We start from the raw sequence: 13,095 nt of genomic DNA on the forward strand, positions 1-13,095 counted from the left end.
CTCTGAATAGGCTATATCTCACTATATCCCTCTTTAGGCTTTACTGTAGTGTCTCGACTATCTGGTCTACCTTCTACTCCAAACAGAGAATCAATCTCCATTGGACTGCTACAGTTAGCTAAAGAACTTAGCCTACATCTTCCTCCAAGAATGCCTGCCATCTCTGAATATGCATTCTAATTAGCCTATCTGTCTTCTCTTTTGATGAAGGCTTGAGGGGCAACACGCCTCCATTCATTGACTGCTGAAAATAAATATGAATAATTGTTTATTTGCGAGTCATGGCTGTATTTCTTAAACTTTATCTCAATTTTCTCCACAGACTGATAACCTAGATGGGGCCTTCTGTGTGCCGGACATCAAGCTGCACAGTAACCCATCGGCGTTCAACGTGTACTGCAACGTGCGCCACTGCGTGCTGGACTGGCAGCAGCGGGAGTCGTCCCTGGCGCTGGCCTCACGGAGCTCCGTGCAGAGCGGTGACTCGGACAGCGAGGAGGAGGAGGAGTATCGTGAGCCCGCCATCAAGCTGCCCAAGGTAACTTCAGAAGCACAGAGATGGGAACAGGGTTGGTGGAAGGGTAGAAATACAATGACTAGAACAGGTTGAGGACCAAAGCTAGATAGCCCGGTAAATTTGAATATTTACCCTGTGGCAGCAGCCATCAATTAGACATTGGTTGCTGTCGCCGTGTAAATATTCAAATTTACCGGACTATCTAGCTCGGGTCCTCAACCTGTTATCCCAATATATTGGATACCACCCTTGATCCATCAAGCTTCCTAAGGTCAGAAAGAATGGAACGAATTGGTATCAGTTAAATCCAGCACAATTGTCCTAAAGTATAAAATGCATCTTGAATTTTCCTAAATAATCATTTAGCAAAATAAAAGTTGTAATGTGATCTCCTTAGTAAGTTGCACATCATACCGCGCCCTAACTGTGGGCATCTGTCCTGCCTTATACCTATCCATTTTAGTCTAGTCTATATGGTGCATGGTGAACTTTGCCTCTAGACATTGACCTAGAGTCAGTTTAGCATTTTCTCCACCAAAGGTTAGGATTGGGGAGGGGAAGCTGATCATAGATCTCTACCTAGTGGAATTTTCACCCCTGTAGCCTATATCCTGTATCTCCCATTGCTCTCTGGTTCCCGCCCCGACACTGAACTCTGTTACTCTGGGTTAGTGTTGTTGAACCCTTTTGACTGCCATGATAATTTATAGCAACACTATGAGAGGCTTAAAGCACTGGTCTGTGAGGATTAGCTACCGCCTTGTCTAACTCACTCAATCTCTCACTCACTGACTCACTCTCTTTCCGTGTCTGCCTCTCGCTGTCTCTCACTCTCGCTGTCTCTCACTCGCTGTGTCGCTGGCTCGTTATCTTTTTTTCTTTCAGCTCTCTCTGAGTCTCACTTTATTTTTCTCTCTCCCTGCCTCTCTGCCTCTCTCTCTCGTTTCTCTTGTTTGTTGTTTTCTCTCTGTCATGTCTCCCTTTCTCTCTGTTCCTCTCTGGTCGTCACTGCTTTGCCACTGTGGCCTCATTGAAACAGGGCATGTCCCCAGGAGCAATATCACAACACACAGAGGAGGGCGTGTGTGTGTAGCTGGTCTATGTTTGCGTGTGTGTCCTGCATCCCCCGCATTTTTTTGCGCCGGCCGTCGGCTAATTAGCTGTTTACAGACCAAAGATCAAGCGTGGTGGTGGTGTGATGGTTTGGGGATGCTTTGCTGCCTCAGGACCTGGACGACTTGCCTTAATAGAAGGAACCATGAATTCTGCTCTGTATCAGAGAATTCTACAGGAGAATGTCAGACCATCCGTCCGTGAGCTGAAGCTGAAGCGCAGCTGGGTCATGCAGCAAGACAATGATCCAAAACACACAATCAAGTCTACATGAAAATTGCTAAAAAGCAACAAATTGGAAGTTTTGGAATGGCCTAGTCAAAGTCCAGACCTAATCCCAATTGAGATGTTGTGGCAGGACTTGAAACGAGCAGTTCATGCTTGAAAACCCACACGTCACTGAGTTAAAGCAGTTCTGCATGGAAGAGTGGGCCAAAATTCCTCCACAGCGACGTGAGAGACTGATCAACAACTACAGGAAGCATTTGGTTGGAGTCATTGCAACTAAAGGTGGCACAACCAGTTATTGAGTGTAAGGGGGCAATTACTTCTTCACACAGGGGAATTGGGTGTTGCATAACTTTGTTTATGAAATAAATATGTAATTGTTGTTATTTGTCCACTTATGTTCCCTTTATCTAATATTAGGTTTTGGTTGAAGATCTGATAACATTCAGTATCACAAATATGCAAAAGTAGAGAAAATTAGAAAGGGGGCAAATACTTTTTCATAGCACTGTATACTAGGCTACTTTTAATTTAAAAGTTTCAAATCGCTAGTCCGTCGAGCCCTCTCCCACTAGAATGAACGGTATGCATCTTCTAGCGATCTATTGATAGGATAGATGGGCGCCTGTTAGTCACAAAGCGAGCGACGACAGGGAAACGCAGTCTGCTCTCTGTCCTGCCTCCCAGTACAATTTGTCTGTGCAGAAGTTGGTTGCAGTCTAATTTCTTTACACGGAGAAGGGAGAGCGCATGATGCGTGTATTTGGGCGTTCCATGTAATGTAAGTGGTAACGATGAGTCGAAATCCACTTAGTGAGTGACTCTCGTCAGTCAGTGTAACCTACCGAATCGCATCGTTGAGAGCCGTTCATTTGGTCCATAGTTTGCATAGGCTACTGGTAGGCCTAGGCTTTTTGCCGTTTCTCTGCAGATAAATTATGAAAAAGTTTGATGAAGATGGTCAATCATCACTGCAGGAACAATAGGTCCAAATTTGATAGTTAGGGCCCTCATGGAATCCAGGCATTAAAATGGAATTCAACAATATTCAAAAATGTATTGACCTCATTAGGGAATCCACTAAATGTATTGAAAATGTATAAATTTTCCCAAGTTTATCATAAGACCTGAACAGAATGGGGGGGGGGGGAAATACCTAGTCAGTTGCACAACTGAATGAATTCAACCGAAATGTGTCTTCCGCATTTAACCCAACCCCTTTGAGTCAAGAGAGGTGCAATGGGCTGCCTACATCGACATCCACGTCATCGGCGCCCAGGGAGCAGTTGTTGTTGGGGGTTAACTGCCTTGCTCAAGGGCAGAACAACTTATTTTTGGCTTCCAGTTACTGGCCCAACGCTCATACCCGCCAGGCTACCCTGTCACCTCTGCAGTGATTCGTATTTCCTAGAACTTTTTGAAGAGGCAACGAGAATGCCCCTATCTGTGTGTGTGCGGCGTACACATCTACCTCTTTGTCTAGCCGTTAGCAATGATGCTAATGAAAACAGTCTTCTGGTAGATGGAAAGGCTTTCCCAAAAGCCTTGTCAGTTAAATGCTAACTACAAAGTAGCCTATGCTTACCTGGCAGAATGATTATAATGATTATTTTAATAAATCCAGTGGGTATTTGTTTTGCAAACTCTACCATCACATGTGCGCTACAAAAACACAGCTAGACAACAGCCTCTTGCTAGGTGTACACTTGAATTAAAGGGTAACTTTTTGATGGAGGAGACTGTTATAGAGGAGTGTAAATGCTATTTTTAGGCTGGATCATGTAGTTGAATTGTATTGTTGTATGTTTTAATTCTGTAATATATTGATTGTTGCTGCCTTCTTGGCCAGGTCTCCCTAGAAAAAGAGACTCTGGTTCTCAATTGGCTTTTCCTGGTTAAATATAGGTAAAAAAATAAAATGGAAAAAAAAAACTCACCCAAAAATCCATATTTCTCAGATTTTTCCCAGACCTCAAAAGTGGTCTCCAAATGTGGTTTAAGCATTGTTGTGGACTTAGAACATCCAATTTGGTTGTTTTTCTATTTTTAAAAGTCGGATTTTGAAAGTGAAAACCTGGAAAAACTATTTGGGAATGAACAAAACGGACTAAGGCAAAAAATACATGATTTTAGGGCCCTACCTAATGATAATTAAGGGGAGGGCGGGGGGAGGGGGGGCATGGTTATGGCTAATAGGAGTACAGGCAGAGGTCTCCAGAATTTTTAATGAATTTTTTTGCATAAAGTTATTGCCAGTAACACCTGTAGGGGATTTAGTTGATGAAAAGAGAAGTGCTGGAAGAGAGGTGTTATGTGTACAGTGAGGGAAAAAAGTATTTGATCCCCTGCTGATTTTGTAAGTTTGCCCACTGACAAAGAAATGATCAGTCTAACTCTGTCCATAAGGTGTAGATAGTAAGTATAGATCGGAAGTAGAGGCCTGGGCATTGTTGTTCACTAATTTACTCCAAGTAGGGAAAGGATGGCGGGGTTGAAAAGTAATAAAGGGGAGTATATATATATATATATATATATATATATATATATATATATATATATATATATATATATATATATATATATATATATATAAATAAAACATGGGGGATTGGAAGTGATGCAGACAATTACATTGATAGAAGATTCAATCTATCTGCAATATTAAGCTGATCCACCCCCCCCCGAAAAAAAAGAAATGATCAGTCTATAATTTTAATGGTAGGTTTATTTGAACAGTGAGAAACAGAATAACAACAACAAAATCCAGAAAAACGCATGTCAAAAATGTTATAAATTGATTTGCATTTTAATGAGGGAAATAAGTATTTGACCCTCTCTCAATCAGAAAGATTTCTGGCTCCCAGGTGTCTTTTATACAGGTAACGAGCTGAGATTAGGAGCACACTCTTAAAGGGAGTGCTCCTAATCTCAGCTTGTTACGGTAACGAGCTGAGATTAGGAGCACACTCTTAAAGGGAGTGCTCCTAATCTCAGCTTGTTACCTATATACAGTGGGGAAAAAAAGTATTTAGTCAGCCACCAATTGTGCAAGTTCTCCCACTTAAAAAGATGAGAGAAGCCTGTAATTTTCATCATAGGTACACGTCAACTATGACAGACAAAATGAGAATTTTTTTTCTCCAGAAAATCACATTGTAGGATTTTTAATGAATGTATTTGCTAATTATGGTGGAAAATACGTATTTGGTCAATAACAAAAGTTTCTCAATACTTTTGTTATATAACCTTTGTTGGCAATGACACAGGTCAAATGTTTTCTGTAAGTCTTCACAAGCTTTTCACACACTGTTGCTTTAATATTTTGGCCCTTTCCTCCATGCAGATCTCCTCTAGAGCAGTGATGTTTTGGGGCTGTCGCTGGGCAACACGGACTTTCAACTCCCTCCAAAGATTTGAGATCTGGAGACTGGCAAGGCCACTCCAGGACCTTGAAATGCTTCTTACGAAGCCACTCCTTCGTTGCCCGGGCGGTGTGTTTGGGATCATTGTCATGCTGAAAGACCCAGCCACGTTTCATCTTCAATGCCCTTGCTGATGGAAGGAGGTTTTCACTCAAAATCTCACGATACATGGCCCCATTCATTCTTTCATTTACACGGATCAGTCGTCCTGGTCCCTTTGCAGAAAAACAGCCCCAAAGCATGATGTTTCCACCCCCATGCTTCACAGTAGGTATGGTGTTCTTTGGATGCAACTCAGCATTCTTTGTCCTCCAAACACGACGAGTTGAGTTTTTACCAAAAAGTTATATTTTGGTTTCATCTGACCATATGACATTCTCCCAATCCTCTTCTGGATCATCCAAATGCACTCTAGCAAACTTCAGACGGGCCTAGACATGTACTGGCTTAAGCAGGGGGACACGTCTGGCACTGCAGGATTTGAGTCCCTGGCGGCGTAGTGTGTTACTGATGGTAGGCTTTGTTACTTTGGTCCCAGCTCTCTGCAGGTCATTCACTAGGTCCCACCGTATGGTTCTGGGATTTTTGCTCACCGTTCTTGTGATCATTTTGACCCCACGGGGTGAGATCTTGCGTGGAGCCCCAGATCGAGGGAGATTATCAGTGGTCTTGTATTTGTGTCTTCCATTTCCTAATAATTGCTCCCACAGTTGATTTCTTCAAACCAAGCTGCTTACCTATTGCAGATTCAGTCTTCCCTGCCTGGTGAAGGTCTACAATTTTGTTTCTGGTGTCCTTTGACAGCTCTTTGGTCTTGGCCATAGTGGAGTTTGGAGTGTGACTGTTTGAGGTTGTGGACAGGTGTCTTTTATACTGATAACAAGTTCAAACAGGTGCCATTAATACAGGTAATGAGTGGAGGACAGAGGAGCCTCTTAAAGAAGAAGTTACAGGTCTGTGAGAGCCAGAAATCTTGCTTGTTTGTAGGTGACCAAATACTTATTTTCCACCATAATTTGCAAATAAATTCATTAAAAATCCTACAATGTGATTTTCTGGATATTTTTTCTCTCATTTTGTCTGTCATAGTTGACGTGTACCTATGATGAAAATTACAGGCCTCTCATCTTTTTAAGAGCGAGAACTTGCACAATTGGTGGCTGACTAAATACTTTTTTTCCCCACTGTAAAAGACACCTGTCCACAGAAGCAATCAATCAATCAGATTCCAAACTCTCCACCATGGCCAAGACCAAAGAGCTCTCCAAGGATGTCAGGGACAAGATTGTAGACCTACAAAAGGCTGGAATGGGCTACAAGACCATCGCCATGCAGCTTGGTGAGAAGGTGACAACAGTTGGTGCGATTATTCGCAAATGGAAGAAACATAACATAACTGTCAATCTCCCTCAGCCTGGGGCTCCATGCAAGATCTCAACTCGTGGAGTTGCAATGATCATGAGAACGGTGAGGCATCAGCCCAGAACTACACGGGAGGATCTTGTCAATGATCTCAAGGCAGCTGGGACCATAGTCACCAATAAAACAATTGGTAACACACTACGCCTTGAAGGACTGAAATCCTGCAGCGCCCGCAAGGTCCCCCTGCTCAAGAAAGCACATATACAGGCCCGTCTGAAGTTCGCCAATGAACATCGGAATGATTCAGAGGAGAATTGTGTGAAAGTGTTGTGGGCAGATGAGACCAAAATTGAGCTCTTTGTCATCAACTCAACTCGCCGTGTTTGGAGGAGGAGGAATGCTGCCTATGACCCCAAGAACACCACCCCCACCGTCAAACATGGAGGTGGAAACATTATGCTTTGGGGGTGTTTTTCTGCTAAGGGGACAAGACAACTTCACCGCATCAAAGGGACGATGGACGGGGCCATGTACCGTCAGATCTTGGGTGAGAACCTTCTTCCCTCAGCCAGGTCATTGAAAATGGGTTGAGGATGGGTATTCCAGCATGACAATGACCCAAAACACACGGCCAAGGCAACAAAGGAGTGGCTCAAGAAGAAGCACATTAAGGTCCTGGAGTGGCCTAGCCAGTCTCCAGACCTTAATCCCATAGAAAATCTGTGGAGGGAGCTGAAGTTTCGAGTTGCCAAACGTCAGCCTCGAAACCTTAATGACTTGGAGAAGATCTGCAAAGAGGAGTGGGACAAAATCCCTCCTGAGATGTTTTAAAACCTGGTGGCCAACTACAAGAAACGTCTGACCTCTGTGATTGCCAACAAGGGTTTTGCCACTAAGTACTAAGTCATGTTTTGCAGAGGGGTCATACTTATTTCCCTCATTAAAATGCAAATGAATGTATAACATTTTTGACATGCGTTTTTCTGGATTTTTTTGTTATTCTGTCTCTCACTGTTCAAATAAACCTACCATTAAAATTATAGACTGATCATGTCTTTGTCATTGGGCAAACGTACAAAATCAGCAGGGGATCAGATACTTTTTTCCCTCACTGTATATCTTTTTCAATAGCGAGCCATGAAGGGGTGGAGCGATCTACCATGCCAGGGTATGCATCCTGTCAATAAACCAGTGCTCTAGCATTTGCTGCCCAATAATAATGCTGAAAATTTGGCAGACTCAGGCCCCCTAATTTTGGGGGCCTGATTATGTTTTTTTGAGATACGGTGTACTTTGTATCCCCACACAAAAGGCAAGATGAGAGAATCCAAGGATTTGAAAAAAGCTTTAGTTAAAAATATAGGCAGATTCTGAAAGAGATAAAGGAATCTGGGGAGTGTATCCATTTTAATAGCATTAACGCGGCCTATCATAGTTAGATGCAACACTCTCCAGATCTCAATGTTGCACTTCAACTTCTCCATCATGTCGCTATAGTTCAATTTATAAATCAATTTAGGGTCCTTTGGGATGACGACACCTAAATATAAAATGTTGTCTCCTGTGATTTTAAAAGGTATATGTTTAAGAAACTCTGGGTTTAAGTCACCTTTAAGAGTCATGAATTCACTTTTATCCCAGTTTATGATGTACCCAGAGAGTGCTCCAAATGATTCGATGAGCTCCAACAGCGGTGGGAGTGACTCTTCGGGGCGTGAGACGTACAAAATGACGTCATCCGCATATAGCGAGATGCGGTGATCAACCTTGCCCATGTTTAGCGGAGCAATGACAGGATGGCTTCTGATACTAATAGCTAAGGGTTCCATAGCAATGGCGAATAGCAACGGACTCAAGGGGCACCCCTGGCGGCAGGAATCCAAAAACAACCAGCAAGTGAAAACGGAGATGATTTATTGTAATTAGTGAGAACTGAAGCAGTCGGGCACGCATATAGTATTTAAACCCAAGAGACAAAACTCGCCCAGACCAAACTCATTTATTACTGTCAGGATGTAGTTCCATTCCAATTGGTCAAATGCTTTTTGACCGTCAAGTGCAAGAATCGCAACTTTAGAATCTTTGTCATGTTTGGAATACATGATGTTCATCAGTTGCCTAACGTTGGAAAATGAGAATCTGCCTGGGATAAAACCAGTTAGGTCATGATCAATTATAGTGAAAATGCATTTATATAGTCTGTTTGCGAGTATTTTAGTAAACACATTAAGATCGCATCCGAGGAGGGCGAAAGGACGATATGAAGATGGATCTGTTTCATCTTTATCTTTCTTTAATATTAGGAGATATTGGCTGAGTATAAAGACTCCGGGAGTCTGCAAGTTTCAATAGAGTGTTTAAACACCCTCAACATAAGAGGAGTAACTTTTTCTAAATATGCTTTGTAAAACTCTACCAAAGCTGTCAGGGCCAGCCGCTTTACCGTTAGGGAAGGAACGTACTGCAGAGACAACCTCTTTTAAAGTTATCTCTGCATTTAGCTCCCTTTGAGCAGCGCTGCATAATTTAGGTAGGGAAAGGGAATGGAGGAAATCAGAACTTCTGCAGTAGTCTTTGAAGTGTAGAGGTCTTGATAAAACTTTGAAACATGCATTCATTTATTTTGGGTCCGTAGTAACAGCTCCTGTACTAGATTACATTTTATGAATAGCTCTATTGGCCTGTATACCTCTCAGCTGGCGCGCCAGTAGTTTATCCGGCTTGTCACCCAACTCAAAGTGTTTTTGTTTAATCTTTAATAGCATTGTCTTTACTTGGTTAGAGAGAATAGTGTTCTATTCATATTTTGAGTTCTATTATGTCATTCAACTTGGAAGATAAGGGCGCTTCCATATAATCTCTTTCAAGCACTGGGAGCTGTGCCTTGATTTCTAATCTTCTCTGCCTAAATTTTTTAATGGTAGCCTCATGATATTATATGCCTACGCATAACAGCCTTAAATGCCTCCCACAAAGTGGAGTCGGAAACATCAGCAGTATCATTCTGGGACATATAGTCCATAATTAAATTGGCTGTTTATTGGTGAAATTGTTCATCATTGAGAAATGTTGGATTAAATCGCCAGCTGAATTGAGGCTTTGTTCTGCCAAAATCCATTTGTAATAAAATGGGACTGTGATCGGAAATTATTATATTATGGTACTTGGTAGAGGTGACTTTTAACGAGTCTGTTAAAAAGTAGTAAATTCTTGTTTATGATTTATACGCATGTGAGATGAAAGAATAATCCTTATCCTTAGGCTGTTATCTTCAAATATCAAGGTTTATTGTTCCAATTAAATTATTCAAGACAGTAGTGGAATTTAGTGAAGTGGTAGGGCAAGTATGAAGCCTATCCATAGGATCCAAAATGCAGTTAAAATCTCTGCCTGTAATTAAGTGTGTGGTTGATAAATCTGGTAAGAGATTGAAGACATTCCGAAAGTACCCTGGGTCATCGAAATTTGGTGTTTAAAGATTAATAAAAAAAAAAAATTGTGATAGAATATGGCCTATTACTATAATAAAGCGGCTTATAGTTGAAATGTTTGAATGGGATGTTTTTTCGTAATATGGCTACACCTCTAGCCTTGGATGAGAAAGTTGATTGATAAATCTGTGATACCAACTACATTTTAATCTCCATTGCTCAGTATGGTTTATGTGAGTTTCTTGTAGTAACATAATATCTCCAGATAAAGATTTCAAATGGGGAAAAAAGCCTTTTTTTCAAATTTGTTCTCAAACCTCGTACATTCCACGAAAGAAGGGTAATGTCGATATGAGTTACCAGTAGCCATAATAAATAATTATTTGGTCCTCCAAATACATTAAAATTGTAGCAGTAGGGCTTGCACAACACGTAAAGAGCAAAGGACAAATGAAAAACACAAACATTCTCCACCTCCCTATCCCCGTCCACTTCCCCAAATTAAGTGGAATATAAGTTCCCCCATAAACACTGTGGAACTGCTGGACACTACAAGGAGACATAGGCTAGCTAACCAATTTATAATGAAACTAAATTAGCGTACTTTCAGGTGGTCTGAATGAGCCCCCTCACCCTTATGTCTAGAACAATTGCTCTTATAAAATAACTGAATTGAGCCAAACAATGTAGTCAATATGTCCCTACTGAAATAGGGAAACCGGTCAGGTGCAGTCTTACCCGCCTTTAGGACTATGATAGCGCTGTCATATCTAAAAACTTTGGGATAATCGGAACTACCTCTTCTGGTGAACAGCTACTCGGGACGGCCCTATCGGTTCTAGGCGTCGGTGGCTATGGTAGTAATCCTGTCAATGAAAGGCATATTGTGGTTTTTCGAACACCTTCACTACCGTATCATGGGTAAGAATCAGCTGAGCAGGGAAGAGGATGCCGTGTCTGATTCCCGCATCTCTGAGTTTCTTCCTAGCTCCATCGAAGGCCTGGCGCTGCTTGGTGACCTCAGCAGTGTAGTCTGGGTATATGTTAACCCGAGCCCTGTTGAAGGACATGGGTAATTGCTGGCGGGACAGACGCAGAATATTTTCCTTCTCGGGGTTGTGGTGTATTTTAGCAATCATATGACGTGGGGCCGTGTAGCTGAGAGCATACCGATGGGGTGCGCTCAGTCCACTTTTAGGCCTTTGGGGAAATTGTCAATCCCTAACAGTTTTGGTATGAGTACTGCCACGAACTGTGTTGGTCTGCCCTTCTCAATTTTTTCTTCGAAGACTGTGATTTTGATATTCGAACGCCTTAAACCTTCCCTCGAGGTCAAATAGCTTGAGTTTCATAGCTTTGTTTGCTGTTAGTAGCTCTTCATACTGTCCCTCGAGGGTGGTGCTGCGTGTCTCGTGGTCACCTGCGTTTCCTTCCAGGTCAATAATGCGGGTTGTGTGGTCAGCCAGGGAGGTTTGCACTGATTGTAAGGAGGAGTCCAGATTATTAAATTGAGCGTTCATGTCCTCTTCCATTTTCTTGATAGCTGCTAATATGATAGTCGGTGAAAGCTCAGAGTCCGGGTTAGCCATGCTAGCCATTACGGCCAGGCTAATGCAAGCATCGCCATCCTCGTCTTGTGCTGTGGTGGGTTCAGACACAACGGTAGGGACTTTTCCGTCTTTCATGCTGGTTGTTTTTTGATTAATTAGTTTCCCCTTGGCCGTGTTTCTCATAGGGTTTCTCATTGTAGCAGTTTGGTCAGGCAAAAGTAGAATTTAAATCAAATTTAAGCAGGGGTGAGGAGGTGGAAGTCGGAGAAGCGTCTACTCCAGGGTTCTTCAATTCCGGTCCTGGAGGGCCGAAACACTTCTGTTTTTTATTTCTACCCGGTAGTTAATTGCACTCACCTGGTGTCCCAGGTCTGAATTAGCCCCTGATTAGAAGGAGAGGATGAAAAACAGAGGCGTTTCGGCCCTCCAGGACCGGAATTGAAGAACCCTGCTCTACTCCATGTGGTGCTCACTAGCGCCCCCAGCTAATTCAGTTCTATGTGTAGGCTAAAGTAGAAATTAAGAAGCGACTAGATCATCTTATGCGCTGACCTTATGTTTAGCCAAGCTGACGGCAACTGGCTAGCCTATCTAACGTTAGCTAGCTTATATTTCTCTGTCAAATCACAATTATGCCAAGATGGCAAGAACCAGTGTCTGGAATGTATTTCATGAGACACTCGTTCTACAATACCTTGCCACGAAAGTAGCTTTTAATTTAGTTTCAAAGTTACATCACGTCATGTTACCTTGGAAACGATATCAACTACAGCTCAGCTGTCCTACAACACAATATTCTATAATTGGCTAGTTTTGTCTCGTCTCTCCTTATGTCCGCTGTTAGATCTTTCATGTTTTGTTTCCTTGCCACGATACTAATGAGTATCACGATACTGGTATCGTCCCGGACCTAATATTTATGTGCTTCTAGAGGTCGTATGTCTACACTTTACCTAGCAAATCAGAATCAGTTGTGTGTAGGGTACAGCTTCAGCTCTCTAACCAGAACTAGAAAAGTACATTTCCTGAAGAAAATGTGGTGTGCATGCTAGCTTGTAAAGGATCGATTGATTGATAGGAAAGCCTGAACATGTGAAAGTTGGTTTGGTGTCTCTAGCTTGAACGGATCAAGAGTTACTGTTGGTGGGTTATTTTATGCAAATGTATATAGTTATAGTTGATGATCATCTTAAAGAATTTGAAGTTAGGATAGCCTCAATGTTTTAAAGTTGATCTTCTATCGTAATTGGTCAAGGAGCAGGACCATTTTAAATAGTTTCCATTGTATTACTATGGTTCTAATTCATACCAATGTTAATTTATGCAAATTTTAAATGGTTATAATATAGTATAAACATTTTAATGCAAACAATCTAAATTGGTCTGAACATCTCAACGTTAGTTTGGCGTTGATCGCTTAAACGGTGTTAGAACAATGGTGAATCCAAATACTTCCCATTCAAGCCCTATAG

At 42.0% G+C, this 13,095-nt stretch overlaps 1 protein-coding gene across 3 annotated transcripts in view; it reads left to right on the top strand.

Annotated features, from left to right (window-relative positions):
- The window catches only part of LOC311143712 (E3 ubiquitin-protein ligase MYCBP2-like), a 316,497-nt gene that overhangs the window by 16,703 nt on the left and 286,699 nt on the right, over positions 1-13,095 (top strand). For all 3 annotated transcript variants that reach the window (XM_084179581.1, XM_084179580.1, XM_084179582.1), the window contains exon 3: positions 323-538. In XM_084179581.1, coding sequence (XP_084035707.1) covers positions 323-538 — 216 coding nt within the window. The remainder of the gene's footprint in view (positions 1-322; positions 539-13,095) is intronic.

The sequence above is a fragment of the Coregonus lavaretus genome (genome assembly GCF_964263955.1).
Source record: "Coregonus lavaretus genome assembly, chromosome: 16".
NCBI lineage: Eukaryota > Metazoa > Chordata > Actinopteri > Salmoniformes > Salmonidae > Coregonus > Coregonus lavaretus.